General features: G+C 50.6%; 2 protein-coding genes across 5 annotated transcripts; one reads left to right on the forward strand and one right to left on the reverse strand.

Moving 5' to 3' along the window:
- Positions 1–3,060: 3,060 nt before the first annotated feature.
- CLP1 (cleavage factor polyribonucleotide kinase subunit 1) lies at positions 3,061–6,086 on the reverse strand. Of its 3 annotated transcripts, none has more exons than XM_067748949.1 (3): positions 5,977–6,086; positions 4,587–5,214; positions 3,061–4,176 (listed from the first exon to the last, which is right to left on the reverse strand). In XM_067748949.1, exons 2-3 carry the CDS (start codon positions 5,190–5,192, stop codon positions 3,505–3,507), a joined length of 1,278 nt encoding a protein of 425 aa, XP_067605050.1. In that variant the 5' UTR covers positions 5,193–5,214; positions 5,977–6,086; the 3' UTR covers positions 3,061–3,504. The 3 variants fall into 3 exon arrangements, with proteins under 3 accessions (XP_067605050.1, XP_067605049.1, XP_067605051.1); XM_067748948.1 differs by lacking the exon at positions 5,977–6,086 and adding an exon at positions 5,289–5,864; XM_067748950.1 differs by lacking the exon at positions 5,977–6,086 and adding an exon at positions 5,725–5,849.
- A 3,744-nt stretch (positions 6,087–9,830) lies between these two features.
- On the forward strand, positions 9,831–14,649 carry YPEL4 (yippee like 4). 2 transcript variants are annotated; one of them, XM_067748951.1, is made up of 5 exons: positions 9,831–10,065; positions 12,456–12,780; positions 12,962–13,005; positions 13,347–13,455; positions 13,685–14,649. In XM_067748951.1, the coding sequence occupies exons 2-5, from the start codon at positions 12,640–12,642 to the stop codon at positions 13,772–13,774; spliced, it is 384 nt and encodes a 127-aa protein (XP_067605052.1). In that variant the 5' UTR covers positions 9,831–10,065; positions 12,456–12,639; the 3' UTR covers positions 13,775–14,649. The 2 variants fall into 2 exon arrangements, with proteins under 2 accessions (XP_067605052.1, XP_067605053.1); XM_067748952.1 differs by lacking the exon at positions 9,831–10,065 and adding an exon at positions 10,606–12,368.
- The last annotated feature ends 1,495 nt before the right edge of the window (positions 14,650–16,144 follow it).

Consider the following 16,144-nt stretch of genomic DNA (forward strand, 5'->3'; position numbering starts at 1 on the left):
CTGTTAGGAACCGGGCCGCACAGCAGGAGGTGAGAGCGGCAGGGAAGCGAGCAAAGCTTCATCTGCCGCTCCCCCGCTCCCCATCGCTAGCATCACCGCCTAACACCACCCCACCCCCTCCCTCCGTTCTGTGGCAAAATTGTCTTCCACGAAACCGGTCCCTGGTGCCAAAAAGGTTGGGGACCACTGATCTAGACTAAAACAATGAGATATCCAGACCACCGAACTTCAAATAAATTACTTTGCTATATATGTCAAGTAATACCTTATAGTTTGTTTTTTTTTTTCTAGTGTAGTTTATCTGTACTTCTTCAAATCCTCTCCACTTGCATTTCCTCATGTCTATAGATGGCAAACTACAGGGCCTTTTTTTTTTTTTTTTTAGTTCAACTCTCTGGTATTTACAGGAAGACAGGAACAAAATGCTAGGCTTGGATTTAGGTGCAAAGAATGCCCTTTCAGAACCAAAACCACCAAAGACCTTTTTATGTTTAAATACTGCTGCCTTCCCTCCTGTCCTTCTGAAATGTCTTTGCTTGTGTTAAGGCACAGTTTCCCCTCTTGTGCTCTGGATCCCACACCCTTCATTTTCTTCTGAATTTTCTGACATTTTATTTGAAAAATGAAAAACACACCCATGTAAAGAACACACCCATACCCATCATTAAATTCTCTCCCTCTAGAATCTGTTGATATGCTGAGAGGCATCCTATCTAAAAACCTAACAACAAACTCTCCCTTGACTCCATAACCCCACCCCCACTTCCTTTCTAAGCAAAGTTTCTTGAGAGTTCTCTATAGTTGTCATCTCCACTTCTGTTTATCTATCTCAATATATTTCAACAGGATTTCATCCCCACCATTCCAAGACAACACCCTTCAAGGTCAACACCGACATCCATGCTTCCAGATCAATAGTCAAGTCTCCTTCGCTAGCTCCCATTATAATTTACCTTTTATGTTTGGAATGCCCTGAAAGCCCATTATTCTGCCTCCTTCTGATTTCCACTTACACAGTCCCTAAGTGACTTCATCCAATGCCATTGCTTTAAATGCCCTCTGTAGGCCAAAAGCTCCCACGAACCTTCAACCCTAACTCTCCCCAACCCTCCAGACTCATGTTTCCAACTGTCTATGTGGCATCCCCTATAGATGACTAATAGCTCAAACTTAACGCTGCCGAAGTAGAACTCCTGCGGTTTCCTTTTCCCCTCTCCCAGAGTTTCCCTGATCTCAAATCGGATCTAGTTGCTCAAGTAAAAAAATGTAGGAATCATCTTTGATTCCACTTGCTTTTCCTCACCTCTTCCATCAGCAAGTCCTATCAATTTTACCTCCAAAATATCCCAAGGCAATCTACTCACCAACTCTACCTCTGCTGCTCTCTTCTAATCCATTCTCACATTGAAGCTACCACAGGTCTCCTAACTTGTGTCCTTGCTTCTTCTCTTGCCTCTATAACCCATTTTCCACACAGCAGCGATCTCTTCAATGTAAATTATTGATAAATCATGTCATTCGTCTGTCCAACCACCTGCTATGGCCTGAATTTTTGTGCCCCCCTCCCCCAATTCTTATGCTGAAATCTCCAAAGATGATGGTATTAGGGGATGGAATCTTTGAAAGATGCTTACGTCATGAATGTAGAGCCTTCATGAATGGGATTAGTGCCTTTATAAAAGAGGCTCCAGAGAGCTTCCTGCCCCTTTCACTATGTGAGGACACAGTTGAGACAGGCAATCTGCAACTTGGAAGACAGCCCTTAGCAGAACGTGACCATGCTTGATGCCTTGATTTTGGCCATTCCAGCCTCCAAAAATGTGAAAAATTTCTGACGTTTATAAGCTACCCAGTCTGTGGTATTTTTTCACAGCGGCCCGAAGGGACTAAGACATTACCCCTCTCTCATCATTTCCCACTGCTCTTGGATTACAAAAGCCCTACATTATCTGGTCTTTGCTGCCTCCCTCTCCCAACCCCAGCCTCAACTTTTACCACTCTCCCCCAGATTCACTACACTCCAACCACACTGGCCTTTCCCTTCATCCAACACATTAAGTTTTTTTTTCCCTTTCTTAGGGTTTTGCACTGTTTCCTCCACCAGGAAGATTTTGCCCCAATTTCACACAGCCATTCAGGTCCTAACTCAAAATGTGTGCTCAGAAGAGGCCTTTCCTGACCATCCAATCTAAAAAGCCTCCCAGACACTCTCTCCTATCACCCAATCTTAAGTCTCTGCATAGCACTTACCTTTTTATGTTTAGTGTAAGCTCTGCAAGACTTCATCTATCTTGTTCCCCCATCTAGAATGGTCCCTGTCACATAATAGGTGCATGATAAAAATGTGTGGAAAGAATGAATGGGGACTTCCATGGTGGCGCAGTGGTTAAGAATCCGCCTGCCAATGCAGGGGACACGGGTTCGAGCCCTGGTCCAGGAAGATCCCTCATGCTGCGGAGCAACTAAGCCCGTGTGCCACAACTACTGAGCCTGCGTTCTAGAGCCCGTGAGCCATGACTACTGAGCCAGTATGCTGCAAATACTGAAGCCTGAGCACCTAGAGCCCGTGCTCCGCAACGAGAAGCCACTGCAATGAGAAGCCCGCGCACCGCAATGAAGAGTAGCCCCCGCTCGCCATAACTAGAGAAAGCCCGTGTGCAGCAACGAAGACCCAACACGGCCAAAAATAAATAAAATAAATAAATTTATTTAAAAAAAAAAAGAATGAATGGATGAAAGGCATCATGATACTTATTCAATAATGCAAGTCTAAACCAGGAATGACAATTATTTACAAGAGATCAAAGAGAATGGGCTCTCCCAGCTTGCCACCTGAAAGCTCAATTTACATTTTGACTTATGGTCTGGTTCCAATTAAACAACAGATTTAGCATCTATTTACCTAAGTGCCAAGGAAAGGGGACTCATCATAAAAATTCACCTGCTTAGCTCACAGGTGTTCTTGGCTTTCTTCTTCTCTAGGCATTCAGCAATAAATCATTCCAATAATGTTTCTATAATGCTTAGGGGAAAAACAAAAATTTTAAAAATTACACCAACTTCTGTGATATGGCAAAAATATTTATTAAAATCTTTTTTTTTTCCCCCCAAGTATGAACTTTATTGGAAGGAGTCCTTCGAATTCACTCTCTCATCCTGGACAAACAAGCTAACAAGTACTGTATACAGAATATAAAGCAGTAGTAAATTAGTCCACATAGTAGCACAGTGAAAAAAATGGGTCTTTTCTGGAACTCAGATCATTCAAAGTGGCAACTCAGGTGATCTAAGAAACCAATTATATTCTCATGGTTTTCCTTCTGGTTCAAGATCTGAAGAGTTAGGTTACCATCACCTGTTTTAAGAGGTAGAATATACGCTTTCGAGTAGTCCACCATTTACCAGTCAGCCTGGCCTCGGGAGATTCTCATACCTCAGCCCATCTGCCTTAGGTGATGGCCAGAAGATCTCTATGCCCCAGGTAGCAAAGCTTCCTGCTCGTCTCTACTTAAGATCCATGAACCGGATATCCATAATGAGAAGGAAGTTCTTAGGCAGTGGGCGGGGGGCTGGAGAGAGAACAGTAAACACCTGATGCTCTAGGTCCACACTGGTCACCACGATGAAGCCGGCCACACTGGTCTCTGAAAGGTTCTCCTCTGTGCCCTCAGCAGAGCTGACACTCAGGAGGTGGTGCACCATGTCTCGGCCAGGGCTGACGGGCACTAGCTTGAGCTGATTGTCCTCCTGAGACATGCCCAGAGGCAGACAGGAGTCTGGGATGGTGGGTGCCCCAACTTTGTAGATTTTCACATCTGAAAATTTGACATTGAAGGCGTGGGGATAGAAACAACCCCGGAATCCATAGAAATACTCACGGATACGCTCATCCCTACATTCCCGCCGGAAGTCCTTGGAGCGCTCAACCACGCCCCCGGATTTAGGGAGCAGCACGGTGCGTACAAAGTGAGGTAGGTCCCGTTTCAGTTCATTGTACAGTCGTTCTTGATCCAGAACCACAACTACGTCCACCTCAAAGGCGGAGGCTGCATGCACCAGTGCCTGGTAACCAGAGCCCTTGACCCAGCCACAGGTGTTAATGACACAGCCACTCACAGAGGCCCTTCGGTTCACTTCACACCTTTGGTTGAACACATCTGCTAAACGAGATGTAATCTGCAGAAGAAAGGATCGAGGTGAGGGAAAAAAAAAACCCCACAGAAACAAACCAACCCACAGCTCTTTTAGCCTTCTTTAGAATAAGTGGAATTAGATATAAAAAAATGGACATTCTTAATGGCTGTGGTTGTGACCCCATAACATGGATTTAATTTTTATTTTATGTTGCTTCTTCTGTCTCTTGTGTTTCATGTCCTAAGTAGAAATTTAATAAATCACTTAAGAACAGGTCCATAGAAACGTGTACCAATCTGAGGTTGACTAATTTTTGAAACCGTCTTTTCCAAAATCATGTGGCAATAATACCAGCTGAGAGGGAGCAAAGAATTTTAACTGGCAAACTTCTGCACAGCTTCCAACCCTGACAGCAGCCCTTCCCTCCACCCCACCTTGGCCCTGGCTCTGACCTTATTATAAAGCTTGATGTTGGTGCCAGGAGTGGTGGAGCCAAAATGATACACCAGAGGGGCCTGGATAGAGAATCCCTCTTCAACATCTGCTGGCCGCTCAATGTAGAGGGCCCCCATGGTACCAGGGATGGACACAGAGCCCTGGCCCACATCCAACTCCACGTAAGTGGGCCGGCGGCCCAAACGCACTGCGTAGTTGAGCAGCAGACGGCACACTGTGGACTTGCCCACATCAGTGGGGCCCACTACCATCACCCGGGGCCCTCGCTCTTCTTCCTTCTCCGCCTGCCTCCGCATCTGCTCCAAGGCTGTATGAGTGTTGAGATAAAGCAACATAGGGGTGTCCTTGGAGACATAAGCCACCTCGGTGCGGCCACTGAGCTGTAGAGAACAGCCATGCCAAGTGAAAACAGCCACCTTGGCACCAGCATCAAAGGTGAATTTCTTGTTTCGGGTCAGCTCTGTGCCAAAGATTTCTGCCATGCCAGCGAGCAGCTCCAACTGAACTGACTGAGATGCCTCCACCTCAAAGCGAAGTTCTGTTTCTCGCTCTAGTTCAAATTTAGTAGTTGGCTTCTTGTCATCATTGGCCTCCTCTCCCATCTTTTTTGTGTGGCTGCTGTGCCTAGAACACAAATATCAGATCAAAACAGAAGTCAGGACTCACTTCAAAATCCTCCAGTGGACGTTTCTCCTTACCTTGCTTCATACTTCTTCTTACCTCCGATCACCATCTGTCTCACTATATATTTGTTTATTGTCTGTCTATCCTCACTAGGACGTAAGGGGGGGTATTTTTGTTTGCTGCTGTAACTCTAGTACCTAGAATACAGCTTGACAACCCAAAGGCACTTCTATAAAAACACCCAGTGAATACATGACTCGGAGTAAGAAAACGGTATCTACAGTTTGAAAGACTTGATTACATCACCTTCATCGCCCTACTGGGATACTCCAAACTTAAAAAGGCAATAGATGCCCAATCCCTAACCCTCTCAGTCAACAAGAAAGGGAACCAGCAATCCGGATGCAAAGCAGAGAATACCGGCTTCGGACTCAAAACAGCAATAAGAAAACAGCTCAGCAACCACTGGCAGTGTCTTTAGACAAATAAAATCACTTAACTTCTCTGTACCTTTTCCTCAGCTGTCAACTGGAGGAACTTACACTTCCTCACACAAAGTGTTGCTCTGGGGATTAACACCGATTGCTGGAGTGGGGGAAAAAAATCACTACATAAACTAGAAAACGCCGAGGAACAGCGAAGAATCATCTCCGATCCCGGATCGCAGCTCTAGGTCCAGCATCTGTCCCAGCCTCCCCAGGCACCGAAATCTGCCCAGGCTCCAAGGAAGCGACGGTTGCGTTCCTGAGCTTATTAACTTACCTGTACAGCCAAGAGCCCAAACTTGTAAACCAAAAAGCCCTCACTAACTAGGACCTAAGCCTAACAGCTTGCCTCGCTCGCCTAGACCCACGCCGGAAACTCAGGCGTTTCCGCACTTGCGCAGTGGAGAAGCCGCGGCCGCGCGATGCCCCCTGTGATATGTAGTTGTGCCAGAACAGCCGCGAGCGATCGAGCTCGCGCAGCCGCTCGGCTTTCTGGGACTTGTAGTTAATGGATTGTTTTTTGATCGTGACGTCAAAGGTGGGCGGGCGGCGGCCGTCATTGTTCGCGAAGCCCGGGGGCGGGCGGAGGAGGAGGAGTGGCGGTTACGCCCCCGCGCGGGGCGGGCACCAGCAGAGGGGGCCAACGGTCGCTGAGACGCGGCGGTCAGGGCCTCTCGCCACAGTACTCTCGCTCACCTGCCATCCGGGAAGGGGTAGGGCGGCGGGATAGGAAGGGGACTCGCTGGTCTAGGTCCCACGATCGCCTGGAAACGGGGAAATTAGCAGAACCGCATTTGGATACGAGGAAACCAAGGGGTAGGGAAAGTGGAGGAAAACAGCTTATCAGAGAGTAACCTGGACTGTCATCCCCAACCCGACACAATGTTTGCCCCCTAGAGAGCATTTAAAAAAATTTTTTTAAATAAACGAATAGAAGTCCAAGAATTTCTTCCAGTTACTCTGCAAGTCAATCATTACCCAACAACCTCTCTCCTATTGAGCGGGGAGTTTTGTTGGGGACTCTGTTTCCCGCCCTAAATCCCTGACAGTTATACAAGGTCAGTCATTTAACCCCACAAGCAACAGGTTAGGCCACGTCTTTAAGCTTCTGATGCGTTTGGACTTTGGAATCTTGTATTCTTTGGGCAAATCACAGACTTAAGCACTCTGAGACCCAGTTTTTTGACTGTGAACTAGCGGTAACAGTACCCAACCTCTTCAAGTCGTTTTGAAGACTGCATAGGATGCTGTATGTAAAGTACTAAGCCCAATGCCTGTAACATAGAAAGCATCTGATGTTAGCTCTTAAGTTATTGTAAGTTGAGGAGGGGAAGCTATAACGATGCCATCTATCTGTAGTTCACATTTTTCAAAGCCCTTTCAGGTATCCTCTTTCACAGCCACCAGTAAAGTCAGCGTTATCATCTTCAATTTCAGGTGAGGTAGGAGACTAAGGTAGGTGAAGCGATTTGCCCAAGCTAGTACTCAAACCCAAGATTTTGGAGTTTGAGTGCCGTTATAATAATAGCAAATGCATAGTGCCAGATGCTACACAGTGTTCTATGGGCATTACAGGTATAAATCCATTAAATCCTCACAAGAATCCTGTGAAGTACACACTGTAATTGTCATCCCTGCTTTAGAGATGAGTACTTTTTTCAGTCCAGCTCACAGGGTTAATCTGAGTACAAAAGCCTGGTAAGATTTTCTGGGTTGCCTTTTTCCGGCTGGCCCCATTTTACCATTCCCTTCCTAAGAGTGCCTTCCTCACGTCTCACTTCTTTTAATTATTTTGGCAGCACCGGGTCTCAGTTACAGGACGCGGGATCTTCGTTGTGACATGCGGGCTCTTAGCTGGGGCATGCGTGCAGGATCTAGTTCCCCGGCCATGGACCAAACCAGGGCCCCCTTCACTGGGAGCACAGGGCCCTACCCACTGGACCACCAGGGAAGTCCCTCACTTCTCACTTCTCACAGTACTTTTTCTTTGGTGGTTTGCTTTAATTATTTAATTCATTCACCACGCCTCTATTAGTTCTCCAGGGAACTACCACGTATCCCCTAATCTTTCACCATTCTTCAAAAATTCAATTCTAGTCTTCCCTTTGCAAAATTCTCTCCCTTAGGGAGCTCATCCTCTCCTGTTTCCATGCAGTCTATCTCCCAGATTTGTTTCTTTGCCTCTCCCTTGAGGCAATTTCTCCCAGTTATCTGAAGGTCATCTTAATTTGGGTATTGTATAGCCATCTCAAGCTGACTTTAGGGAGAAGAAACCCCTCCCCCTCCTTTGGACTGCTCTCCATTTTGCTTCTTAAACAGAGTCAGGGCAGAACATTGAAAGCATCTATGCTTCCCTACACTCTCCTTCCTCACTTTCAATCTTTCACCAAGCACTCCTGTCATCTCCACCCCACCCCCAAATAATACTGTCCTCACGTGTCTTGTTTATTCTCCTCTCCAGCTAAATCCTTGATAATTTTCTTCCTGAGTTCATTTAAATTAAGTGGCATCCTTTTTTGCTTCCACATTTCAAACCTTGCCCTAAAAAACTACTCACCTTCCTTTTCCCACTTCCCACTGTTTTCCTCAACAAATGCCTCCTCCACTGACATTTCCCTTCTCATCTGTTGCCCAGGCAAGAATATTTCCCTCTTTCTTTACTCAGTTCTCTCAATTCCAAACCTCTGGTAACGTCACTCAAGATACCCACACTGTGTTTTCAGAATTTACCTTAAACCCCAGAATCTTCCCTGATTAAATATTCAGAATTCCTTTCACTTTTTCAGACCCAGCTAGCAGTGCCTCCCATGAACCTTATTTCCCTACCTTAACTTTTCCCCCTCCTTGCTTGTGAAAAGTACTTTGTTTTCTGAATGTTAGCCTTGGTTAGAAATGGGAGTTTTTATCTTAGAGGGTTATATTGTGTCCACCTGCTTTAGCAGCTTGCCCAGGGCAACACTCCATGAGAAATATTCTGGGTCAACTGAAATATAACTGGAAACCGATACAAAAATAGCAAGAAAGATGTTAAATTCTTCATCAGACATAAATCTGGCCTGTGTCTCTTGAGCTATCAGAATTTAATAGTAAATCTGCTCTGGGTTTAGGGGTATTAAGTTGAGAACATTGTTTTGAAATGACAGTAACTATGGTTTACTAAGTGCCTATCACGTGCCAGGCATTTTTTAGGTGTTTACACGTTGTCTCGCTTTACTTCACGTCTCCATGGGGTAAACGTTATTAGCTTCATTTAGCAGAAGAGCAAAACAGGGGCACGAAGTTTATCAGTAACTCACCCAGTGGTGTCTGGTAAGTGTATTGGCAGAGCCGGGATTCCAGCTCAGGTCCCTCTGAGACCAAAGCCAGACACTTGGACAACATCTGAAGATGCAACTCAATGGCTGTTTTGTGAGCATCTTCTGTATGCAGAGTTCTGTGCTAGGCATCGCAGTCCTGGGATGCAGAGAGGAGTTTCCCAGAGGACCTGCCTCAGAAAGTTTATATAGCCCAGTAGAGAATCTTATGTAACGTGGGTGTAGCACAAGTAATTTGGAGGTAGGTGATAAGACGTTCCTGCATGTGAGATGTCATATTTGGTCTATGACTCCTTCGGGGGTATTCAGCTGGAGGCTTTGAGGCTTGGAAGTGCCTAGTACAAGCTTGGGGGCACTCTATGCCATATGTGACAATTACTGTGTCTTTCTTTTCCCTGCGTCAAGGCTGGTACCAGAGCTGAAATGGGAGATGTATCATCTTGAATGTGCGCGCACGCTCCTGACTCTGCACCCGTCTCTCACTGTCACCCGCCTAGCCACCACCTTTCCTCCAGTCCTGCCACCCGTACTGTACGCCATCCTTGCCCAGCCCTGTCCTTCCCCCAGGTTCTTGCAGTCTCCTTGGCCACACCGCCTTCCTCCAGAGCAGCCAGCCTCTCCTCTTGCCCCCGCCCCTCCCGTCCCGCCCCTCTGCTCCCATCCCTCTGCATCACTCCCCCAGCCCCATCCCTCAATGCCTGCGCGCTCCCTTCCTCCCAACCCTCCTCCTGTGTCTCCCAGCCCTGCTCTGACGTGGGAGGTGAGGGGGGTGGGGGATGGATGACTCACAGTGTTATGATGCAGTTCCACAACATACAGCTACATTCACCCACAGCCCGAGGTACAGACGGGAGACAACCTCTGGCCCCTTAGCAGCTGGCCAGCTTTGCAGCCCCAGTCTTGAGCCCCTAACTACCCTCCCCCCGCCCCCATCCCCTTCCCCATTGAAGGAGCGGAAGGAGAAGAGAGAAGAGTGAGCAGAGAGATTGAGAGAGAGAGAGAGAGAGAGAGAGAGAGAGAGATAGACGGAGATCTCTGGAGCAGACCTCAAGGTGAGGGGGCAGCCCTTCTCCAAATGAATCTTTTTCCCTTTGCAAATTTCCTCCTTCTGCTGCGTGTTGCTTTCTCCCCTTTGCAAAAGCATTATTCATCCACCCTTTGTCCTCCCTTCCCCCTCCCCGCTGCCTCCGCGCCTCTCTCAGCTCCTTCATCCCTCTCCAAGCTCTGACGGTTCCCGCACTTATTTCCCGGCAACTCTGGCTGCAGCATCAGGCATCACTGTTTATTGTTTTGCTGCTGGTGCAGACCCCCAAAGCCCGCCCTGGGAGCCGGCTGCGCTGCTAATTATTCGGACCCTACCCTACTAAGGAATGCCAGCCCGGAGGGGGCCGAAGCCTCAGAGCAGATGAGAAAATCCTTTGTGAGCAGGTGTCCCCCTCCCTTTTTGTTCCCCTAAGAGGCACGGGATTCGCACCTGTTTCCTGGAGCCTCCGCCTCGGCGCCTCTGCCGTCAGCGCTGGTTGCTCGGCATCCCCCTCCCCCAGCCCTCCCTCTCCCCCACCTCCCACGGTCCAGCCCCATCTCACTTGGGGGAGCATCCTCTCCACCGCACTCCGCTTGCCTTTGTTTTTTTCCCAGTCATTTGCTCTACTCGCTTCTCTCGGTAATCTGAGATGGGGAGAGAAGTGACCCCTCCTCCCCTCCCGTGAGTGACTCTCCGGCCTTCTGTGCAGCCTCTCCTGGGCTGGATGGGGAAGCAGGGGAGAGAGAGGGAGGGAGGCGTGCTGGAGGCTGGGGAAGGAGTCTGAGAGCTAGGACCCGGCCCCCTCCCCAGGCCCCTCGAAGGTGTGTTAGTTGGAGCGCGTCAGAGGGGAGCCTGCAGGCAAAGTTGAAGGCAGCCCTGTGAAGTGGAGGCTGAAGAGTGTTCTGCTGGTGAGGAAGGCCCGTTTCCTAGAGCCAGAGCCCAGTGTCACCCTCAGCACAGCCCACGGTGTCTTCCTGGGCCCCAGCAGGGGGAGAAGACCTGAATCTGAAGATGGTCTCTGCCAGGGGGTCTTTGTAGAGAGAGTGCCTGGCGGCCCCAGGAAGCACTGGAACAGCAGGGGTGCTGGCGGCCACCGCAGAGGACAGGATGAGAGCCCGTCGCCCTGGCTTGCTCAGTCCCACTGCCTCTGCTCTGCCTAGTGGCCTAGCATTGCCAAAGCACCCAGCTGGCATCTCGGAACCAGACTTGGGCTGAACCGTCCACCACGGGCTTGAAGGCCCCATGAAGGAGGGAGAAGACAGCCGCTCACTTGCTTATCAGAACCAACAGGGGACACCTCCCTCGTTATCCAGCACCCTCAGCCATTCTGGGTCTGGAGTCTGGGCATCTTCCTCAAAATTCTTAATCAGGACCCAGCAATTATTTTATCTCATGTCACCCACAGAGTCACTGCTGTTTGTCCTGCCCTTAGGAGAAGGTGAAGAGAAACATCCTCTGCCTTGGGCCCCAAAGCACGGGTTTTGAAAATAAGGGCCTCCACTTTTGCTGCCCGTCTTAGACGCTGCTCCACCCTACAGACACAGCTCAGGAGCGCTGGCCTCCCTGACACAGTCCCCGTTGCCCATTGGTTCCAGCTGTCAGATGCGCCCGAAGGAAAGAGAGTTTCTCTCCTAGGCTGGGTGCCCAAGTCCTTAACCGAGGGCTGAGGCAGCCATTACAGAGGGCAGGAAAGAGAGACCGAGGGCCTCAGAGGCTGAGAAGACAAGCCCAGTGTTGCTTCTGGGCCAGAATGAGTGGACCAAGGTGCAAGACCGGGCAGCAGCCACGTCTGAGGTCTTTGGTACCTGATGAGACATCCATCAAGTTCTAGTTCCCAGAATGCAGGACTCCAGCCCCAGAAGAGGGCTGGAGCAGAGTGTGTGTACCTGCCTGCCTGCTCTCCTTCCCTTTCTCATCACGCCCCTCCCTCCCACACAAAATGTGTGATGGACCAATTATATTGCAAACGGAGGCCATGAGAAAGAAGAACTGCCAGGCACCCCCAACTTTTTAAAGGCTCTGAGCTCCGGAGACACAGAGCCTACCAGTGCATGTGGGACGCAGATCCTCAAAAAAGAACTGAAAACCAAGGAAAGAACGCTTGCAAATGACGTTGCTCCCATGGCAGCGCTGGTGCCGGCGGGCTGCTCTCGGTGGAAAATGGTGGAGGCTGCTCCCGCCCCAGGAGGGAGAGACACCACCTCCTGGGCTAGAGGCCTGGATCCGCTGCCAGGCTTGCCAGAGCAGACTGTCATCCAGGGGACAGGGAGACACAGTGCGACCGGACGCTGAGGAGGGTTGCTGGCGATGTGGGGGGAAGTAGGGGTGGAGGTGAGCGGAGCCCCATCTTCTCCATCCCCGCAGGAGGGGCTCCTCACGTGGTCTCGGCTCTCCTGATGCACCTTCCCCTCTTCCCAGGTGACTTCCATTTCTATCTGGTTCACGTCTGGGGGGGCCCTGGCCGGGCAGCCCCCCCACATCTCTCCTGCCCTGAAACACGGCTCTAGCCAACCTGCTCCGCTGCTTCACCTGCGACCGTCTGTGTGGGAGCTGCACAGCACCAGCCCCTCCTGCCCGCCAGGGCATCGTCCTCCAGCCCGTCATGCCCAGCTGCGACCCTGGCCCGGCCCCTGCCTGCCTCCCCACCAAGACTTTCCGCAGCTACCTGCCCCGCTGCCACCGCACCTACAGCTGCGTCCACTGCCGCGCACACCTGGCCAAACACGATGAGCTTATTTCCAAGGTACGCCAAGTGGGGGCCTGCCACTCCCCTCCGCTCTCCCCCCAGGGTAGTCCAAACATCACCTAGGGGTGAGGCAACGAAGTCCAGCCTCCCTCCTCCGCGTCCCGGGGTGACTCAGGGCAAGGGTAACCCTGGGGTCAAGGGCTACCCAGTAGTCACTGTCTGTCCTATGTCTCCACAGTCCTTCCAAGGGAGCCACGGCCGAGCCTACCTGTTTAACTCCGTGTGAGTCTCCCTCTCTCCTTGTGCATGTGTGCTTGTGTTGTGAATAATTTTCCTCTGGGAGAAATAGGGTGAGCCATCTGAAGGCGGCTTTGCACCTGCTGCCTTTGCCTCTCCTTTTGCGAAGTGGTTCAGGAACTCAGTCTACAGTTCTTCTGCGGGGAATCCCAGCACCGGAAGAAAAAGGCCCAGGCACTAGCCAGAAAAGGGTGGATTGCTGAGGGCAGGGGCTTCCATTTGGAGGGTTAAGCTCTCTCCAGATGGAAGGTCCTTTGGGCTGTTTGGGGTCTAGGCTGACAGAGCGACCCCACCGGGTCCTGGGTCCTTCCTGTTTCCTGAGACAGGGTCAACGTGGGCTGCGGGCCAGCTGAGCAGCGTCTCCTGCTCACGGGGCTCCACTCGGTAGCTGATATCTTCTGCGAGAGCTGCAAAACCACCCTCGGCTGGAAATATGTAAGTACCGGGGGGACAGGGCCACCCTCTGAAGTGGAGTCTCCGTGGCCCTCCAAGCCCCGGTGCCCACATGTTAGATCTTTGCATGATCCAGAGGGGAGAGGGAGCTAGTAGTGGGTTGGACTGGGTGGGGGGTAGCGGGGTTGGGGATCAGGGGTAACACAGGTGGCAGCAGGAGTGCCTGGGAGGGAACTGCTCTGTCCTGCGTTCACGGCTTCCCCTCCATCAGGAACAAGCTTTTGAGACGAGCCAGAAGTACAAAGAAGGGAAGTACATCATTGAAATGTCACACATGGTGAAGGACAACGGCTGGGACTGAGGGGCTCCGGCAGGCTGTGCCCTTCCTCCGCATGCCCCACCCTCCCCACCCCTGTCCCCTGGCCCTGCCAAGCGTCCATACCAGCATGAGTACTGCCCCACCCCTGGGGGGAACCCGGCTCCCACCACCCCCTCCCCCGCCTCCACCTCGCCACTCCCAGGCCCCTTTGGAACGGGGCCCTGGGGTACCCCAGGGGTGTTGAAGGCTCAGGAGTGGGCAGCAGCCAGGGAGACAGACTGTGGGGCCTTCTAGCCCCAAGGTCCTGAAAATTGAGGGGATGGCGGGGCGTAGACTCAGGCAGAGAGGACCATGGGAGGAATCGGTGTTTGCTCCACCTCTGTGAATGAACAGAGGACCAACTTTGAGTCATGGGACTGGTAGATCCTAGGCCACAGAAGAGCAGGTGGGAAAAGGCTTGAGATGGAGTGAAATTTTGGCCTCAGACACCGGGAGATCCCGGAGTCTCTAAGGGTGAAGTTTCCCACCCCTGTGTGAAGAAGCAAGGATTCGTTGGGGGTGGAAATCCCAAATCCCAGGCCCCGGGTAATAAAAGAATCGCAGGGGTTTCCATTTCACTCCACTTGTTTATCTTGGCACTGAAGAGGCACTTTCAAGTATCTGACCCTTGCGTGGGGTAGGGAGAGTTGCCCTGGAACAGCCTCACCCCCAGCGGGCAGATTCCAGAGCAAGCAGGCGTTGTGGGCGTTCTCCGAGGCCCAGCCACTGCTCCCTGGCACCCAGTCCCTTGGGGGGAAGGCGGGAAATCAGTGCTACGGGGCCAGGCTTCCTCGTGGCTGCCACCAGCGAACGAAACTTTTGTATGATACATAAAGTGTTTGAGTCTATTTTTAATAAAAAGGGGAAAGCAACTGTGAGGGACTCGGTCCTCTGACTTTTCTTCCTCGTGCAAGTACCGTACCAGTCACATAACACCCCCATCCCAGGCCTGTCCCTTCACACCACTAGGGGGCAGCAGTTGCTTCGTCAATGGCAAGACACCAGGGGATGGAGATTCAGGTGAGGTTTTGCTTATAAGAGATGGCTTTTGTGAGTGGTATTCCAGCTGGAGTATCCAAAACAGCTCCTGTCTTTTGGAGCCCTTGACAAGTGAATCTGCTTTTGCCTGGTTCGGGCACCTGGAAGAGGTTTATTCCAGAACAAGGGTTTTCTTGGGTCCCATTGCCTTTCAGCCTGGCTCTGGAATGTTTTGGTCGGCTCATGGCCACACTTAAAGCTAAAAGGAAAATCGATCAGCCAAGGTGCTGCCTTAGCAGCTGATACAAAGTGGAACAAAATAGCTCAAAACTGCAGCATCAATGCAACCATGTGACGCAAGTGCAATTTTTGGCAGTGATGTGATCTTATTTTTGTGAGGTCACCGACATCTGCAGGGAGGATTGGACGCATCATGAAAATCATTGTTTTTGTGAGCTAGCTTGTTATTTACAGATTCATTTATTGATACTGCAACTATTTGTAAGCACACCTCTTACTTGCCAGGCCTTGTTCAGCACTGGGGATGCAGTGGAGAACAAGGCAGCCACGGCCTGACTTCATGGAGCTTTCGGTCTAGCGCGAGGACAAACGAGAACCAGGCAATTCCAGTGGGTGACAAGGGCTCTGAGCGGGGATGGGGGCGTAAGCTCGGGAGCTTGTAGGAGGGGCTTAGCCTAGACTTAAGGAGTCAAGGAAGGCTTTGCAGAGTGATGACTATGACGGCACTTGAAGGATGAGAAGTTGGGTGAGCGGGGCTTCCCTGGTGGCGCAGTGGTTAAGAATCCGCCTGCCAATGCAGGGGACTCGGGTTCGAGCCCTGGTGCAAGAAGACCCCACATGCCGCGGAGCAACTAAGCCGCACCACAACTACTGAGCCCGTGTGCCACACACGGAAGCCCGTGCACCTAGAGCCCGTGCTCCACAAGAGAAGCCCACGCACTGCAGCGAAGAATAGCCCCTGCTCGCCGCGACTAGAGACAGCCTGCGCGCAGGCAGGAAACCCAACGCAGCCAAAGATAAATTATAGTAAAAAAAAAAAAAAAAAAGAAGTTACGTGGGCAGAGAGGAAGATTGAGGGGAGGGGGATATTTCAGGCCGAGAGAACTGTGTGTTAAGTGGCTCAAGTTTAGATGAAATGAAAGTTTCCAAAGCTGGAGCCCAGATGCAAGTGGGTGATGAGATAGCACAGGAAAGACAGGCAGAGGCCATAATACACTTAGGAATTTCATCTCAAGGGCATTGAGGAAACACTGAAATTTTCTTGCTTCTTAATAAGTGGAGTCACATCACCAAATGGCTGTTTTGTGCCCAGAGAAGAGGCTCAAATAGAAATGTTAAGAATGAAAAAAAAGGAACATGAAGCTAACTGTACCG

Source organism: Pseudorca crassidens, chromosome 9 (genome assembly GCF_039906515.1).
Source record: "Pseudorca crassidens isolate mPseCra1 chromosome 9, mPseCra1.hap1, whole genome shotgun sequence".
NCBI classification, from domain to species: Eukaryota; Metazoa; Chordata; class Mammalia; order Artiodactyla; family Delphinidae; genus Pseudorca; species Pseudorca crassidens.